Source organism: Doryrhamphus excisus, chromosome 14 (genome assembly GCF_030265055.1).
Source record: "Doryrhamphus excisus isolate RoL2022-K1 chromosome 14, RoL_Dexc_1.0, whole genome shotgun sequence".
NCBI classification, from domain to species: Eukaryota; Metazoa; Chordata; class Actinopteri; order Syngnathiformes; family Syngnathidae; genus Doryrhamphus; species Doryrhamphus excisus.
Window position 1 is genome coordinate 16,015,286 of NC_080479.1, and position 19,106 is coordinate 16,034,391.

General features: G+C 36.6%; 2 protein-coding genes across 3 annotated transcripts; one reads left to right on the plus strand and one right to left on the minus strand.

Moving 5' to 3' along the window:
• The first annotated feature begins 154 nt into the window (after positions 1 to 154).
• zdhhc3b (zinc finger DHHC-type palmitoyltransferase 3b) lies at positions 155 to 10,696 on the plus strand. The gene is made up of 7 exons (XM_058046701.1): positions 155 to 832; positions 1,323 to 1,654; positions 3,546 to 3,670; positions 4,246 to 4,342; positions 5,622 to 5,703; positions 5,816 to 5,946; positions 6,931 to 10,696. Exons 2-7 carry the CDS (start codon positions 1,352 to 1,354, stop codon positions 7,087 to 7,089), a joined length of 897 nt encoding a protein of 298 aa, XP_057902684.1. The 5' UTR covers positions 155 to 832; positions 1,323 to 1,351; the 3' UTR covers positions 7,090 to 10,696.
• Positions 5,709 to 13,325, minus strand: LOC131101491 (transmembrane protein 42). Of its 2 annotated transcripts, XM_058046704.1 has the most exons (4): positions 13,002 to 13,325; positions 11,308 to 11,454; positions 11,058 to 11,202; positions 5,709 to 5,930 (listed from the first exon to the last, which is right to left on the minus strand). In XM_058046704.1, the coding sequence occupies exons 1-3, from the start codon at positions 13,311 to 13,313 to the stop codon at positions 11,062 to 11,064; spliced, it is 600 nt and encodes a 199-aa protein (XP_057902687.1). In that variant the 5' UTR covers positions 13,314 to 13,325; the 3' UTR covers positions 5,709 to 5,930; positions 11,058 to 11,061. The 2 variants fall into 2 exon arrangements, with proteins under 2 accessions (XP_057902687.1, XP_057902686.1); XM_058046703.1 differs by lacking the exon at positions 5,709 to 5,930 and having other exon boundaries at positions 6,177 to 11,202.
• Positions 13,326 to 19,106: the final 5,781 nt, after the last annotated feature.

Sequence of the window (19,106 nt, forward strand, 5' to 3'; positions counted from 1 at the left end):
ATTTTCATATAAATGTGAAATTAATTCCAAAATGATGAATATAATCCATCTTTACGAAATAGTAGGCGTGGGCCGATCGATCGAATATCAATTGTATTGATACCAAAGGTAGTAGGAAGTTTTTGGTTTACTTTTTTTTTCAAACAACTATATGTAATAAAAGGGAATCAGTGAACAATTATGTTGTTTTGTTGATATTGTAACATTGTAACTCGCCTATATTTACATGGTTTCGGATCGACTCCATAATTTGCAGTATCATGGTGTAGCGTACTTATACCCAGAAATTTGTATTCCAGGTATAAAATACGAGCGAAGTAAATGTCGGTATTTTCTGAAAATTACAGCAATTAAATTAAGTGGCTTGTTAAATATGTATTGCCTAGTATTTTACTTTTTATATCTTTCCTTATAGTATTTGTGAGCGAATGTGGCACCTGAGAGCTAAAGTTGAGGGCACAATAGTCTTATGTGCTGCATCTGTATCACGTACTTCCTGGTTGGCCCTGTTTTTATCATACAGTGATCTGCGGAGGTTTCCTTACCTGAAAGAAAAGCAAGTACCTCTACCGAGGTAGCTAGATAACAGCGAGCTGAAAGGCTTTATTTAACTTATAATCATGTCAGTTAACATCACACTGAAACCGCTGCGGCAGTGAAAGTGTCAGCGAAACCCCGGGGAATCGCATTCCTCACACGGATGACGTTAGCTTGGACAACGAAAACGGACTGAACTGTGGAAGACGCTCTCTCGGTTTGAGTTGTTTTAACTTCCTGAACTTTTGAAACAACTGAATACAATTTTCCCCACAACCACAAGAGAGAGAATGAGGTAAGACCAACGCAATAATTATTTGGGAAATTATGTATTAACATAGGTGCCATTACTTCCGGGACATCCAGTACTTCCTACTTCCTGTTTATTTTTTTAAAACATAAAAAAAAAACAATATGGGGATCCCTATACCCCTTTAGCAGTGTACCCACAACTGTTAATGTACAAATCACGTGTTCAACATGGGCATTGAAAAGCAAAACGTTACAAAAACTGCAAACGTTACAGGCTTGTACTGTATTGTCTTAAAAATAACACAACTGAAGAAACCTCAGTTTTACGTGTACGAAACTGTACTTGAAAATTTCTCAAATGTCTGATGTTTAATAAAACCCAGCATGCCTTGCGGGTTGTAGCTGTGGGTATAGTTTTGCATGTATGTATGCCTTTGTCTAACATCAGCTACTACAAAGTGTGTTTTTATTGCAGTATGTCAGATATTGGTCATTACTCTCTTTTCTTCTTCTACCCCATCGACGTCTCCCAGTATGCGGTTAAAGCCACGGCTGCTGTAGAATGAAGAGCCCGTCTCACCGCAGCAGGGACATTGAGCGTCAGGCTGGCTACCTGAAGCCGGAACACTGCGCCCCTCCGCCGCCTCGTGGCAGCTCAAACGCCATGTGGTTCATCCGTGACGGCTGCGGCATTGTGTGCGCCGTCATCACCTGGCTGCTGGTCTTCTACGCGGAGTTTGTCGTGGTGTTTGTGATGCTGTGGCCCGCCAAGAGCCTGGCCTACAGCCTCTTCAACGGTGTGCTCTTCAACAGCTTGGCCTTCCTCGCCCTCGCCTCGCATGCCAGGGCCATGTGCACTGACCCGGTTAGTGGGTGACGCTGATGATCACAGTGTAGTTATATAGTTATGGGTGCTGGGTGCTGGAGCCTATTCCAGCTGTTTTCGAGCGAGAGGCGGGGTACACCCTGGACTGGTCGCCAGCCCATGTTCAGCGGCACCTTGTTCACCTTATTTAATGGTAGACAGTTTATGTAGCAATGAATGGTGATTAGAGATGGGTTCACTCTGCGTTGATTTCAGCACCTCTCAGTGGGTGGAGGCAGGGCCAGTAGACTTTTATTACAGATCCCCATTAGTCCTCACTGAGTGAAGACTATTCTTCCTGGGGTCCAAAAAAATTACATTTCAAACTTCAAACATAATACAATTAAATAAAACTAAATCTAAACAAAAATAATCTGAGATGTAATGGAATACAACCTGTCAAATTATTGAAGTCAACCCGAACCATTAATTCATTCACTCATTTTCTACCGCTTTTCCTCACGAGGGTCACGGGGGGTGCTGCAGCCTATCCCAGCTGTCTTTGGGCGAGAGGCGGGGTACACCCTGGACTGGTCGCCAGCCAATGACAGGGCACATATAGACAAACAACCATTCACACTCACATTCACACCTATAGACAATTTGGAGTTGCTAATTAACCTAGCAACAAAAAATCATAATAGGCCAGGCAGCCACAATACAGTGATCATATATATAAAATATGACATATGCTTGTTAAGGGACGGCACGGCGGTCGAGTGGATAGTGCGCAGACCTCACAGCTAGGAGACCAGGGTTCAATTCCACCCTCGGCCATCTCTGTGTGGAGTTTGCATGTTCTCCCCATGTTCTCTATTTTGTGATAATCCATCATAGATTAATTGGATTAATCAGTCGCACCGATGAATCGCGAGGGATTACTGTAGTGATATTTCACATTTTGACTGGATTCTATTCTATGACGCAGTAGGCTATACATTAATTTTGTTTTATACTACTTGTCCTTGTTACCATGACGAGTGATCCGGAGCCAATCCGAGCTGATCTTGAACGGGAGCCAGCCAATCACAGGGCATAGATGTACCTAAAAATATACAAAGAAGTACCAATATGAGTTTTGAAGTTTCCCATTCTGCATTGTGTCTGAGCAAAGCAGTTCATTGGAGGACATGCGGCATAGAAAGGGGTTAGCGCGCAGGCCACACAGCTAGGAGACCTCCCACATTCCCCAAAAAAACATGCTAGGTTAATTAGCGACTCCAAATTGTCCATAGGTATGAATGTGAGTGTGAATGGTTGTTTGTCTATATGTGCCCTGTGATTGGCTGGCGACCAGTCCAGGGTGTACCCCGCCTCTCGCCCAAAGACAGCTGGGATAGGCTCCAGCACCTACCGCGACCCTTGTGAGGAAATAGCGGTAGAAAATGAATGAATGAATATGGGGCGGCACGGCGGTCTAGTGGATAGCGTGCAGACCTCACAGCTAGGAGACCAGGGTTCAATTCCCCCCTCGGCCATCTCTGTGTGGAGTTTGCATGTTCTCCCCGTGCATGCGTGGGTTTTCTCCGGGTACTCCGGTTTCCTCCCACTTTCCCCCAAAAAAACATGCTAGGTTAATTAGCGACTCCAAATTGTCCATAGGTATGAATGTGAGTGTGAATGGTTGTTTGTCTATATGTGCCCTGTGATTGGCTGGCCACCAGTCCAGGGTGTACCCCGACTCTCGCCCGAAGACAGCTGGGATAGGCTCCAGCACCTAACGCGACCCTCGTGAGGAAAAAGCAGTAGAAAATGAATGAATGAATGAACCAGTTACCCCCATACAGTTACACCCATTCATCATTCACTCACCTGAAGCTGTAACAAAAGATCTTAAATCATATATTGTACAATATTCCTGTGCGCCTTATCAAGTCATCTGTCTCACCAGGGAGCCGTGCCAAAAGGAAACGCAACCAAAGAATTCATTGAAAGCCTCCAGCTCAAACCAGGACAAGTGGTCTATAAGTGTCCTAAATGTTGCAGCATAAAGCCTGACAGGGCTCACCACTGCAGGTACACAGTCTAGTACACATGTTTACATGACAAAGTATATTACAGATCCTAAGGGGTGGTGGAAGCATGATGCTTACTCTCTCTCTCTCTGGTGACCCCTTTCCTTGTTAAAAGTCTCCCCAGCTCTACCATTCTCCCCGGTGTGCCTTTTCACCTTGTTTTATTTTTACAGAAACTGCATCACATTTCCCTGTAGACTTTTCTAGCTTGGTAATGAATTACCTCTGTGGCTCCTCTGACAAGCTCAGGCATGAATAGTACAAAATAACTGCAGAATAATTGAATTGGACAGTGACAGAGACATGTTTGTACGCACACACAGTCATAGTCAGTCTGAAAGGACCTGGGTAGCAGAGAAAGATGCTGAAAATGTTTCAATTTTCAATACCAGTGTCATTTATGTATTTGTGATGGTATTTATTTGTGCATAACGCATACATACAAACATACATACGGGCACAGTCATTATATAGATTGATTCGGTCATCATGACTGCACAAATCTATTTTACAGACCGTAAGAGCTGATGATTTATTGTTTTTTTTTTGTTTGTTTTCTTTAAATGGCCTCTGCAGTGTGTGCAAACGTTGCATCAAAAAGATGGACCACCACTGTCCTTGGGTCAACAACTGTGTCGGGGAAAACAATCAGAAATATTTTGTGCTCTTTACGGTGAGTCAGCAAAATCTGCATCTCTTTAGATGAAAATGTTATTAAGTGGGAAGGATATTGAATTTAGCATAAATTCTGATGCTTAGTTTTTCATGCGCTTTGAACTCTGTGACTTAAAACAATAATGTGGCTAATTTATGGCTAAAAGAACAACAGTTCCCATGATGCTTAGAGTGTAGATTCTTGTAGTGAAGTGGATATAATAATAATATCACGTATTGCAGTGTTGTGCAGCGATCTGACAAATATTAAGTAAGTTTGATCAAGTGTAGAATTATTGGAGTTTCTGCTTGGACTCTGATGAAAAAACACATTTTTGGGACACTGGGAACGCAGAGTGCAGGTAGGATTGCAAGGTTTACATTGTCCCATTATCCCATGTTACAACGTGAATACCTGCGTCTGATAATCAAAGTGCGGCATACTGTATAATGTGGACCACACCCACACAGAAAATACAAGCCACAGGTGTCTGTTTTAACATGGGATATTTACACAGAAACACACAATATAAACCTTGCCATCCTACCTGCACTCTGTGTTCCCAGCTAGCTCACTTGCTAGCTCCGGTGAGTGAGACGTGAGACACATCGAAGCTGCCGGAGTAATTCTACTCTTGATCAAACTTACTTAAGATTTGTCAGATGAAAACACAATATAAACCTTGCCATCCTACCTGTACTCGGTTTTACCAGCTAGCTCCGGTGAGTGAGACGTGAGACACATCGAAGCTGCCGGAGTAATTCTACTCCTGATCAAACTTACTTAAGATTTGTCAGATGAAAACACAATATAAACCTTGCCATCCTACCTGTACTCGGTGTTCCTAGCTAGCTCATTTGCTAGCGTCGGTGAGTGAGACGTGAGACACATCGAAGCTGCCGGAGTAATTCTACTCTTGATCAAACTTACTTAAGATTTGTCAGATGAAAACACAATATAAACCTTGCCATCCTACCTGTACTCTGTGTTCCCAGCTAGCTCATTTGCTAGCTCCGGTGAGTGAGACGTGAGACGATGAAAGACAGATTAAGACAGATGAAAACACAATTACTGAATATGACTGCGAAATGTGATATTAGTGCCCACTTCACTACTTCCTGCATCTCCCCTCTAAGCATCATGGGAACTGTAGGTCTTTTAGCCATAAATTAGCCGTATCCTTGTTTAAGCCGCCGCAATCAAATCATGTGAAAAGTAGCGTCTTATAGTTTGGAATTAGCAATATGTACCAAAAAAATATTTTCTTAAAATTTGTGCCTTTTTTTGTTATTCTTAGATGTACATTGCGTTAATATCCTTCCATGCATTGGCCATGGTGGCGTTCCATTTTGTGTTCTGCTTCGAAGAAGATTGGTCAAGTGAGTAACATCTTTTATTTGTTGCTTTATTCCTACAGATTTGAAATTTAAGTAGCATTTTATGTACGTTTTAGTACACATGGCAATACTGATCTCTCACATCCTTCATTAGAATGCAGCACCTTCTCTGCACCAGCAACTGTCATCCTCCTCATCCTCCTGTGCTTCGAGGGTCTTCTGTTCTTAATCTTCACAGCTGTCATGTTTGGGACACAGGTCCACTCCATCTGCACCGATGAGACGGTAAGTAGGAGTAAGGAGATGGTTAACTCTGTGCATTATTGGCCAGCCAATCACAGGGCACATATAAACAAACAACCATTCACACTCACATTCAATTTGGAGTCGCTAATTAACCTAGCATGTTTTTGGAATGTGGAAGGAAACCGGAGTACCCGGAGAAAACCCACGGGAACGGGAACGGAACGGAAGAACATGCAAAGTCCACACAGAGATGGCCGAGGGTGGAATTGAACTCGGGTCTCCTAGCCGAAATGATAAAATTAAAATTAATAACTTAAATTAAAATTACAAACGTAAATTAAAATGAGAAACTTAAATTAAAATTTAGCCCTTTTAAAATTAAAATTAGAAACTTAAATTAAAATTAGAAACTTAAATTAAAATTTAGCCCAATTAAAATTAAAATTAGCGCCATGCTCACAAGTCCAATTCATGGCAGCAACTGAAAAAGAAACCAAAAACAATGGCATTATATGAAAAAAAATTAAAGAATAAAAGCATTTTTTTGTTTCTTTACTTTATTTGCCTTTAACAAATTTTAACAAATTACCTAAAAATGTCATCCAATACTTCTCTAGAAGAGAGGAATTAAAATTAAAATTAAAATTAAAATATGTTAGGATAAAAATTAAAACCAAAAAATTAAAATAAGAAAATTGAAATATTATGAAAGCAGGAAGTGAACAAATGTAACAGTTACTGATTGTAAAAGTACCAGATGGAGGGGTAGGATTTAATAAGCTTTGCTTCTTCCTACTCCTTTTGGACATGTGGAACTGTGAACTGATTATGTGATGCATTCAATTGTAATCTGATGCATGTTCAAATGAAATAAAACCATTACCATAACTATATTTACAAGGTTGCAAACAGGTTTTGGATGCTGTAAAATATTATATTTGTATATGTATACCATGTACTGCCTTAAACATGGTTTCCCTGTGCACTCTGATAATCTAACTCTGTCATCCTCTGACCTAAAAGGGCATCGAGCAGCTGAAAAAGGAGGAAAGACGATGGATCAAAAAGTCCAAATGGATGAACATGAAGGTGGTATTCGGTCACCCGTTCTCCGTGGCGTGGCTGAACCCCTTTGCAACACCTGATCACGGCAAGGCAGACGTATACCAGTACATCGTGTGACGTTCGTAGCGGCATCAGTCAGAACAGTCCCTCTGTTACCAGTCGTGGATATTTCAAATACCGTCAAAAAAAATCCAGTTGGCACATTTTTTCAATGTGCTTCATTCATGCCTGTTGCTGCTGCATCCCATGAGCAAGGTAGGGTGTCACAAAAGCTTTGCAAACTGACCAAACTCCAACTAAATTTATACTGTTTGTGCACATCTTCTATTATTCGTGTCTTCCTGCGGCATCAAAAAAAACTTTTACATTATTGGACTTCGGGATCAAGTGCATATTATGTGAAATAATACAATTCAGATACCATATTTGCTTTATGTAAGAATATCAGCCAACATAAAGTAGTTATCCGACCCGACCTCGGAGAGAAGCGGAAGTAGAATGGAATGGGGGCAAAACCACTTAAGTGCACTTAGTGTATTTAGAAGCAACCATTTGAGGAAATATAATAACTTCAGATTAAAAAAAAAAAAAATGCTGTATTTTGGGAGAATTAACAGCGCCGGTTGTGATGCAATGATGGTGCCATTGTGAGAGAGAAAAAAAAAAGTTGTTATTGATGGATATGAAAAGAGTGATGCGTTATTTCTACCGGAGATCATCATGATTCACTCAGTATTCAGAATATTCGGAATATTACCACAATGTACAGTCCCATGCGGTTTTAATGTATTGATCACTGAACAGAGCCGAGCCCTTCAAGTATCAGCTGTTTGTTTGTCCATCGTTTTATTAATTAGAAGGCTACTTTAAATCAGGGGTGTCCATAGTGCAGCCTGGGGGCCATTTGCAGCCTGTTTGCGCATTAAAAAAATATAATTTAACAAGAAATTTACCATAATAAAGTAAAAATATTCAGAGAAAAAAGCTGTAATGTAATGAGAAACGGTTGTAATTATACAAGAATAGTCATTTTAGTAGAATAAAGTTAATATTAAAAGGGGACCTATTATGCTTTTTCTACTTTTCTGACCCATAAATGTCGTTAGAATGTTGTATTCTCGAATTAAACGATCACAAAGTTTCAGATAATGAGGGTTACGCATTTGAAAGTGAGCCCTGAAAAAAGTTTGGGATGGATCAAAAACGCTCTGTTTCAAAAGGCGTGGTAAAACTGTTCCTTTGTGATGTCACAGAGGAGCCGGCTTCCTTATATGGGCGTGTCTGTAGGCAAGATTTACCTATCCTTTTTACTGAGATTTACTTATTCTCACGATGGTCGCGGGGGTTGCTGGAGCCTATCCCAGCTGTCTTCGGGCGAGAGGCGGGGTACACCCTGGAACTGGTCGCCAGCCAATCACAGGGCACATATAGACAAACAACCATTCACACTCACATTCATAACAATTTGGACAATTTGGAGTCGCTAATTAACCTAGCATGTTTTTGGAATGTGGGAGGAAACCGGAGTACCCGGAAAAAAAACATGCATGCACGGGGAGAACATGCAAACTCCACCAAGAGTGGAATTGAACTCGGGTCTCCTAGCTGTGAGGTCTGCGCGCTAACCACTCGTCCACTGTGCAGCCTGGTGAAAAAGTTATAATATGGAAATAATGTGAAAATAAAGTGATAATATTAGGAAAAGGAACGTTTGGACACCCCTGGTGTAAATAAATACATCTTTATCCCAGACCTTATTCCCACCATTCAAACAGCAAAGCTCGTTGTGGTCCTAAAATCCTATTACACGGCTCAGATAGTGTCATGAAATCACTAAAACGATGTCAGTATGCGAACACGTGTTCGTTCGTACGCTGGAATCCGAAGCCTTACAGCATGAATTGTTGAAGAGTTCCGACTGAAACGATGTTTCTGTGTGATTTGACTGAGTGAAAAAAAAATCTCACACAGGCCGTTTTTTTAAATGATGATCATTGTAACTTTAAAAAAAAAAAAAAAAGAAAGAACGTTTTTATTTGAACTTGCATGTTGCCAATTTTGAGTGCTTTCTAAATAAAGGAGGCGGCAAAGTAACTGTTTAAAAAAAAATGCAATACCTTGTATTTTTTCATGATGGGTATGCAGTCTGCAATGCAGTTTTACAGGAATAACACCAGCTGTCTCCTTTGTTCAGTTCACTTTGTCCTGAATATATTTTAGTACTTGATGTAGGATTTGCTTTTATATCGTATTTGTTGAAACGAGAGAGAAATAAAGTTACGTTGGCGACGTGGTGTTTTTTTTTTTTTTTATTTGAAAAATGAGGTTTTTTAGTGCGGTTTGGCTAATCCTGCAACTCAAATCACAACACAGTAAACATTTTCTTTGTAAAAAAAAAAAAAAAATGCTAATAAATGTAATCAAGTGGCTTAAGGAGATCACAATGTCGATATATGCCTAAAAAATTATTTCCCCCCAAATTTTTTTCATATGTGGTCCCTGGAACAGACTTTTTTTGTATAATTTGACTTGAAAAACTGTAGTGTTCTAAAACTTCTGATCAATAGTGTATGTATTTTAAGTCAAGTAACAATAAATAACAAAAAAAATTATGCTAATAAATGTAATCAAGTGACTTAAGGAGATCACAATGTAGATATATGTCTAAAAAAAAATTGTAATGTCATTATTTCATATTGACCCCAATATGTGGTCCCTGAAACAGACCAATAGTGTATGTATTAAGACAATTAACAATAAATAACCATTTTTTTCAGAAATCAATAATAAATAAATTGCGTTTTTTAGTGCGGTTTGGCTAATCCTGCAACTCAAATCACAACACAGTAAACATTTTCTTTGTAAAAAAAAAAAAAATGCTAATAAATGTAATCAAGTGGCTTAAGGAAGATCACAATGTCGATATACGTATGTCTAAAAAAAATTTTTTGTCATTATTTCATATTGACCCCAATATGTGGTCCCTGAAACAGATAATAATAACAGATAATTATAATAATAATAATAGATAATTTGACTTGAAAAACTGTAGTGTTCTAAAACTTCTGATCAATAGTGTATGTATTTTAAGTCAATAAACAATAAATAACATTTTTTTTCCTAAATCAATAATAAATAAAATGCGGTTTTTAGTGCGGTTTGGCTAATCCTGCAACTCAAATCACAACACAGTAAACATTTTCTTTGTAAAAAAAAAAAAAATAATTAAATGCTAATAAATGTAATCAAGTGACTTAAGGAGATCACAATTTAGATATATGTCTAAAAAAAATTGTAATATCATTATTTCATATTGACAGGTTGCACTTTCCCACAACCTTTCGGGTTAATTGATTAGTGTTAGCTTTCCGTGCTTAATGGCAACAAACAACAACAAAATCAAACTATGCTACGCTAACATGAACTATCCAGTGCTCCTTAATATCTATATAACAAGAGAAAAATACTATCTGCTTCTTAAATGAAGTACTTAAAAGTAGAGCTGCAATAAACAATTATTTTCTTGGTCAATTAATCAAACAATAATCAGCAATAATTAATTTCTTTATGCAAGTGGGTTTTATTTTATTAGTTTTATTTATAATGTAGTGCGGTTCAAGGTGCTCAGTGAAGCGTTTAAACACGACAGGGGGCGGGGTCATCTTAAATGTTATAGCATATCATGACTTCCTGTCATCCCTGTATTAAAGTTGTGCTGCGATGACGTCGCTCTCCCCAGTCCTTGCTTAACATGTTTGGACACACTGTTGTTGTGATTTATGTGTGCTCCATTCGTCTAGAGGCGGAGTCTGAAATCGACTGCTGTAATATCAGAGATTTTAGTTTTTTTTTTTTTTTTGCTGATATCGACCCAATATCAATATATATTTTTTCTCCTTAAATTAGCTTTTTTTTCCATCTTTGTAATTTTTTTTTTTTTTTTTTGGAAGAGTATTTTTTTAAGATTAATGGATCTCGGAACAACATTAAGAATTGTTGTTTTTTTCTTTGGTGTGATGGAAAGTCTGAATGACTGTTTATGAAAATAAACAGAGAAATCGCTAGTCTAGGCTAACAAGACATACGCTATCATTCATCCTTGATCACGTTCTGTTGTCGATCCTGCGGAGAGACCCTCTGCAGTACCAGCAGCCCAGAGAAGGTCAGGGAGATCCCGACCCACCACAGTGTTATCTGGGCCTCACCGAAAATCAGCTGGCCTAGGAAAGCCTTCACAGAAAAAAAAAAAAATCAAAACCAATTGTACTTTCATCCAGAATCTAGCATTTAATTAAAAAATTAATTATGTATAAATTATATTAGACTGCGACTCACGGAAGATACGAAGTTGGAGGCAGTGGTGGTCACAGTGGTCCGGGTGGAAGAAGAGGAGTACCTGAGTGCTTTGGCAAGGAAGGTCCACATCACAGCATTGCAGGTGAAAAGCAGCCCACCACACAGCAACCTCAGCGGGATATGGAGCTGGAAATATTACATCATTATAATCAGTTCAGATATGGATTCATACAGCGGGAACCTCGGGTTGCATTATTCATTTGTTCCAAGAGGTTCAAGAAGAACCCTACACTCTTCCATAAGTGGGGCAAAAATGACCCATACTAGAATCAATGCATTTTTATGCCAATTTTGCTATTTTGCTTAGGAATAATCACTTGTATGATATTTAGTATTATATTTAGGAGTTGATAAGAATCAAAGGTTCCTATTGGATTCCATAGAAAATGCATGCAGGTCATTTTTGACCCACTTATGGAAGGTTGGGGTAGTAACACAAAAACAAAAAAATCTTAAAATGTATAAAATTTACATTAAAAATGTGAATGGCATGATATCAAAAACATGATTTTTGAGGAATACCTGGAATATGAAATGATAAAAATGTTTAATTACAAAGATATTTCAAGAAAACAACCTGACCGGATCATTTTTGACCCACTTATGGAAGGTTGGGGTAGTAACACAAAAACAAAAAATTCTTAAAATGTATAAAATTTAAGTTAAAAATGTGAATGGTATGATATCAAAAACATGTTTTTTGGGGAAAACCTGGAATATGAAATGATAAAAAAAATTTAATTACAAAGATATTTCAAGAAAACAACCTGACCGGGTCATTTTTGACCCACTTATGGAAGGTTGGGGTAGTAACACAAAAACAAAAAATTCTTAAAATGTATAAAATTTAAGTTAAAAGTGAAAATGGTATGATATCAAAAACATGATTTTTGAGGAATACCTAGAATATGAAATGATAACAATGTTTCATTACAAAGATATTTCAAGAAAACAACCTGACCGGATCATTTTTGACCCACTTATGGAAGGTTGGGGTAGTAACACAAACACAAAAATTTCTTAAAATGTATAAAAGGTAAAAATTTGAATGGCATGATATCAAAAACATGTTTTTTGAGGAATACCTGGAATATGAAATACAAAGATATTTCAAGAAAACAACCTTTTTTTGACCCACTTATGCATCTAAGGGTTAATAAAAAAACACAACAACAACAGAAATGGAAAAAAATGTAATTTTATGTAAAAAAAAATCCAAATATTAACAGCGAAAACTCCTATTTTAATGTACAAACTATCCAGTGACGAGTGAGTGTTAGCATCCAAGCCTATATCACGTTCAATGCGTTTATACTTGTCATTAATATTGATACAGTACCTCTTGTATTCTATATATATAAACATTTTACCGCAATAATTAGGTCTTAAATGAAGAAAATACTCTAATTTCGCTATCAATAACGTTTTCTATCTGAATAATGAATCAAGCAATTGTCTGAAAATAACCGTGACGAAGAAGACGCGCGTGAAGGTCAAACAGGAAGCGTGACCCAACCCTCGTGAGGAAACAACGTTTTGATGCCAAACAACGCGATAACACACAGCTGCAATGTCACCCATTACAACATTGCACACATCCGCAGCCTCCGTCGTCAGGAGATGCTATTTAGCCTTATCTTTACTTCCACCCGGTGCCGCCATGCCTCACCCACCCGGTCACAGGCGGTAGTTTCGTCAGCTTGTCGAAATTTCCGCTGTTCGCCCCACGTCCGAAGCCCCGTCTCGCACACTCCTTTCAGGTAGTCGGTTCCCAGGGACAGCTTAGCCGACGACGACGCCACGGCGGCCAAGAAACCAGCCAGCAGTGCATAGAAAACTCCCGGAAACATGATGAAAGAGGACAGCTTGTTAGTGTCTACATAATGGTCTAGTCCATAGTCTTGGTTCCCACCTCTGTGGCCGCTGCTCCCCTGAATAAGCAGCCTGCTTTGCCTTGGTGCGGTGCACTTCCTACTCACGGCCATGCAGTGGCAGTCACGGTGTTAATGCAGCCAAACCACAAGAAGCGGCGGGGATTGGATTGGTCGGCGCGCATGGAATGGTGGGAAATGTAGTTACTTTATTAAAATCTTTCACATTTGAGTATTTTCGCAAATAACATACATGAAATTATAAAATATATAAATAAATACCTAAATAATACCTATTAATAATAATATGCCAATAAAATAATTATGCAATTTATTTAATTTAATACTATGCAAAAAATATATAAGAAATATATACAAATATATACAAAAACTATCTATAATATATATAAAAATATAAAAAATATACAATATATACATATTTTTTGTATATATTTATATATATTTATTTTATATGTATACAAATATTTTTTTACGTGATATTGCATATCATTTATTTATTTATTTATTTATTTATGTTAAAGTAGCTTTAATGTATATTAATATCTATACGTATATTATATGTATATAATATGTATTATGAAATAATTATAAACTTTAACTTTATATTAAATTAACATTGATGTAATATAGTATGTTATTCATGTTTTTGTATTATTCTACACAATGTATGTATATTTCATAAATAAAAACAAATAAACTACATACATTATTTTATTTAAGTAAGTAATAAATAAACAAACATATTAAAGTTAATTTAATAATATATATATTTTTATATATTTATTCAACATAATATCTGTAATGTTTTTATATTATTGTATATCATTTATGTACTTAACTATTATAAATTAGATTTAATATATGTTACTTGTTACTGTTTTTACATTGTTTTGTATGTAAAGTATTAATTTATTTCATAATTAAATCAGATATATGTCATTTATTTATGTACTATATTTATGAAATACAATAATAATAATACAATAAATTATATTGCATTAAATTAAAATTAAAATATAACTTTTCAAACATAGAAATATATCTCATGGAAGTATTGTTTTATACTGAATAGTTTGAAACTAACATATAGATAAAACTATTACAGGACTGATCTTGAGATTTTTATGTTATTTTAATGGAAGTATATAGGACATTTCTACAAAAATGATCTTTTATGTGGATATTGTATTATTGTAGTCAACACATCTATTTCCCTTTTGTATGAATACGTAGGAGCAATTATTGTGTAAATGCTTAAGCCCATTCATGCATTATGTGCATGCTAAAATGTTAATTTTTTTTATGAATGTTATGATTTTAATAACACGAGAGAGTCAGTCCAACCAGCTGCAAATGCAGCACATTGTACTTTCTCCTCTACTCTGTAATCAATGGCGCAGAAAACAATCAATGCTAATGTCCTTGAGTGTGAGTGGAAAGACTCAGTTTAGACAAAAGCCCGACTTCACTTATTTTAAGACTGCTTAAACTGCAGAAATGGACTCTAACCCCAACAGGATACTAATTAGCTGCTGTAAAGGACTTTTTTTTTTTATCAACACACAGTCGACACGTCGAAAAAAAATACTCACATGATTCCCATTTCTTTCCTCGATTACGTATACAGTGAGCACAGAAGAGTGTCTGGGGAAAGGGGGACCAAGGTTATCCTTCTCATTAGGAGCAGAACATGGTTCTGTTAGGCCCCATAATTGGTGGATAATATGATGTGGATATGATTTTATATGTTAATGTGTACATTTTAAGACTGTAAGGTTAATAGCTTAGTCAATGGTACTTAAAATGAGCCAATAATCATCATAGTCCTTAAAATAATACACAAAATTACAATATCAGAGTAATCTGTTTAAGCTTATTAAATCCTACCCCTCCAACTGTTACATTTGTTCACTTCCTGCTTTCCTAAAATAGTTTTTTTTAATTTTAATTTTAATTTTAATTTTAATTTTAATTTTAATTTTAATTTTAATTTTAATTTTAATTTTAATTTTAATTTTAATTTTAATTTTAATTTTAATTTTAATTTTAATTTTAATTTTAATTTTAATTTTAATTTTCTGTTTTCAACCTTCTATATATGGTTTTTAACACTATTAGAGCTTCCTAGACATAAAATAACACCCCTATAGTCAGCTTTAAACTCCTATTACTCAATATAATCGACATAATATATACAGTAGACATCTCATACGATCAATATTTGGTAATGGTAATGGTTTAATTTCATTTGAACATGCATCAGATTACAATTGAATGCATCCCATAATCAGTTCACAGTTCCACATGTCCAAAAGGAGTAGGAAGAAGCAAAGCTTATTGAATCCCACCCCTCCATCTGGTACTTTTACAATCAGTAACTGTTACATTTGTTCACTTCCTGCTTTCCTAATATTTAAATTTTATTTTTTTTTAATTTTAATTTTAATTTTAATTTTAATTTTAATTTTAATTTTAATTTTAATTTTAATTTTAATTTTAATTTTAATTTTAATTTTAATTTTAATTTTAATTTTAATTTTAATTTTAATTTTAATTTTAATTTTAATTTTAATTTTAATTTTAGAGAAGTATTGGATGACATTTTTAGGTAATTTGTTAAAATTTGTTAAAGGCAAATAAAGTAAAGAAACAAAAAAGTGCTTTTATTCTTTAATTTTTTTTTCATATAATGCCATTGTTTATGGTTTCTTTTTCAGTTGCTGCCATGATTTGGACTTGTGAGTATCGCCTTTTATTGTGGAAACGTTTATCAAAATAATTTTTGTTACTTTACTTTATTTGCCTTTTATTTAACCTACAAATGTATCAGATCATTTTCCTCTGACCCTTTATATATGAGGAAGAAATTATTTTCACCCCTCATGACAGCTTTTAGACTTGATAAGATGGATCAATCCTGACATTTTATAAAGTGTCTAGTTGAGGAAATAAAAACTTTAAACGGAGCTATTCTACTCCCACTTAGAGATCCCCTCTTGTTAGTGTCAAGTGTGGGGAACTAATTAGGCTCCTCCTGTCCTTGTTCTGTCGTGCCATAACTGAGCCCATTGTGAGTATTTTACACAATCTGTCATCATATTCAATCATTTTTCTACTCCTTTTGGTCCTAATCAGATTCTAAAGGTTAAGTTCATTTGATGTCATGCTTAAAATGACCTTATCAGTTATCAATTACAGATGAAGAAATGGAGGGCAATTACACACATGGATGAAGTTGTTGGTACGCTTCCCTTAAAGCACAGGGGACAAACGTGTTACTTGTAATTATGGACTGTGAAAGCCTGGAAATAATGCATGAAAAAAAAAAATATATTATTATAAATTTTTTTTCATCGAAAATGCTACCTGAATCCATTTTTTTGGATTTTTGAATCCATAAGTAATCAAGTCAATAATAATAAGACCAAAAATGTTAATACAAAACAACATTTTTTTGTTTTACAATTAGTTTTTTTAGGCTGCACGGTGGGCGAGTGGTTTGCATGCAGACCTCACAGCTAGGAGACCTGAGTTCAATTCCACCCTCGACCATCTCTGTGTGGAAAACATGTATATTATAGAAAACAACATGTCTATGTCTATTAGTTTATTTAGCCATGTTTATGCTTGGAAAAAAAACACTAAATTCATCACACAGTAACTTAACACTCCTAAAAATATACAAAGAAGTACCAATATGAGTTTTGAAGTTTTTTAATTCTGCATTGTGTCTGAGCAAAGCATTTCATTGGAGGACATGCGGCATAGAAAGTGGTTAGTGCGCAGGCCACACAGCTAGAAGACCCGAGTTCAATTCCACCCTCGGCCATCTCTGTGTGGAGTTTGCATGTTCTCCCCGTGCATGCGTGGGTTTTTTCCGGGTACTCCAGTTTCCTCCCACATTCCAAAAACATGTCTATTATAGAAAACAACATGTCTATGTCTATTAGTTTATTTAGCCATGTTTATGCTCGGAAAAAAAACACTAAACTCATCACACAGTAAATTAACACTCCAAAAGGTGTATCTAAAAATATACAAAGAAGTACCAATATGAGTTTTGAAGTTTTTTAATTCTGCATTGTGTCTGAGCAAAGCAGTTCATTGGAGGACATGCAGCATAGAAAGTGGTTAGTGCGCAGGCCACACAGCTAGGAGACCCGAGTTCAATTCCACCCTCGGCCATTTCTGTGTGGAGTTTGCATGTTCTCCCCGTGCATGCGTGGGTTTTCTCCGGGTACTCCGGTTTCCTCCCACATGGAATTGAAATACATGTAAGTCATGCAGATAGTACAATTTATCAGTAGTCCAATTCCAGATATCATATTAATAGTGATGCTTTGACCTTTAAATTTGCAGCTCAGTTGCCTTCTCTCTGTAGCACCTCAGTGAATATTCATGTTGTCATCTTTAAGCGCTGCACTGAGAAATAGAGCATCCTCTACACACTCTCTCACTGCTGACCTTGTCAGAAAAGCCGGTCGATATCACCTTATAGTCTATTAAGCAGTTCTATTGGCTGTCCTTAATGTAGGCTGCTGCAAAAACACAGCTGTGTTTAGGGCTGCTGTCACCGCTTTGTCATTCATGAAGGATGCATTAGATTAGAAATAAAGATGGAGGATGAACTGGAGCAAAGCATTATGTGATTGTGACTGGTTTTAGAATTAAACCCATTTAATTATGACACTCATTCATTCATTCATTTTCTACCGCTTATCCTCACTAAGGGTGCTGGAGCCTATCCCAGCTGTCTTCGGGCAAGAGGCGGGGTACACCCTGGACTGGTGGCCAGCCAATCACAGGGCACATATAGACAAACAACCATTCACACTCACATTCATACCTATGGACAATTTGGAGTCGCTAATTAACCTAGCATGTTTTTGGAATGTGGGAGGAAACCGGAGTACCCGGAGAAAACCCACGTATGCACGGGGAGAACATGCAAACTCCACACAGAGATGGCCAAGGGTGGAATCGAACTCGTGGCCTGTGCGCTAACCACTCCACCGTGCAGCCCGGTATTATAACAGTGTGAAAAGCAATTTCAAGCATAACAATGGAACAGAATGAACAAAAATACAAATAAAATACGCATTCAAAGATGTTGTAATGATATGTAGTATTCCACACTGGCCATGAGATGTCAGTAATGTTACAGTAAGGACACACAAGCACCAGACTTGGTTGCAACAAGCTAAAACTCAACTCTGAACACCTGACGTCACTTTCCCTAGTCCCGAACAGCATACACACACACACAAGTCTCATTTATGTCTTATTTTATGTTGATTATATTGGGTAACATGAGTGTAAATGTGACCATAGGGGTGTTATTTCATATCTAGAGGGCTCTAATAATATTAAAAACCGCATTTAGAAGGAAGTAAACATGCTTTAACTATGAAAATTACCGCTTTATAAAATAAGGACTCATACTAGGCAGAAATTCACAAGGACACACAAGCACCAGACTTGGTTGCAACAGGCTTTTATTGCAGTTTTGAATGCTCCAATAATACACACACACACAAATCTCATTTATGTCTTATATGTCTTATTTTATGTCTATTATATTGGGTAACATGAGTGTAAATGTGACCATAGGGGTGTTATTTCATATCTAGAGGGCTCTAATAATATTAAAAACCGCATTTAGAAGGAAGTAAACATGCTTTAACTATGAAAATTACCGCTTTATAAAATAAGGAATCATACTAGGCAGAAATTCACAAGGACACACAAGCACCAGACTTGGTTGCAACAGGCTTTTATTGCAGTTTTGAATGCTCCAATAATACACACACACACAAATCTCATTTATGTCTTATATGTCTTATTTTATGTCTATTATATTGGGTAACATGAGTGTAAATGTGACCA

Coding starts and splice junctions, on each gene's coding strand:
- zdhhc3b (XM_058046701.1), top strand. CDS start 1,352: ATGAAGAGCCCGTCTCACCGCAGCAGGGACATTGAGCGTCAGGCTGGC. Junction 4,343..5,621: donor AATATTTTGTGCTCTTTACG/GTGAGTCAGCAA, acceptor TGTTATTCTTAG/ATGTACATTGCGTTAATATC. Junction 5,704..5,815: donor CTTCGAAGAAGATTGGTCAA/GTGAGTAACATC, acceptor ATCCTTCATTAG/AATGCAGCACCTTCTCTGCA.
- LOC131101491 (XM_058046704.1), bottom strand. CDS start 13,313: ATGGCCGTGAGTAGGAAGTGCACCGCACCAAGGCAAAGCAGGCTGCTT. Junction 11,455..13,001: donor AAACTACCGCCTGTGACCGG/GTGGGTGAGGCA, acceptor TAATATTTCCAG/CTCCATATCCCGCTGAGGTT. Junction 11,203..11,307: donor CCTCCAACTTCGTATCTTCC/GTGAGTCGCAGT, acceptor TTTTCTGTGAAG/GCTTTCCTAGGCCAGCTGAT.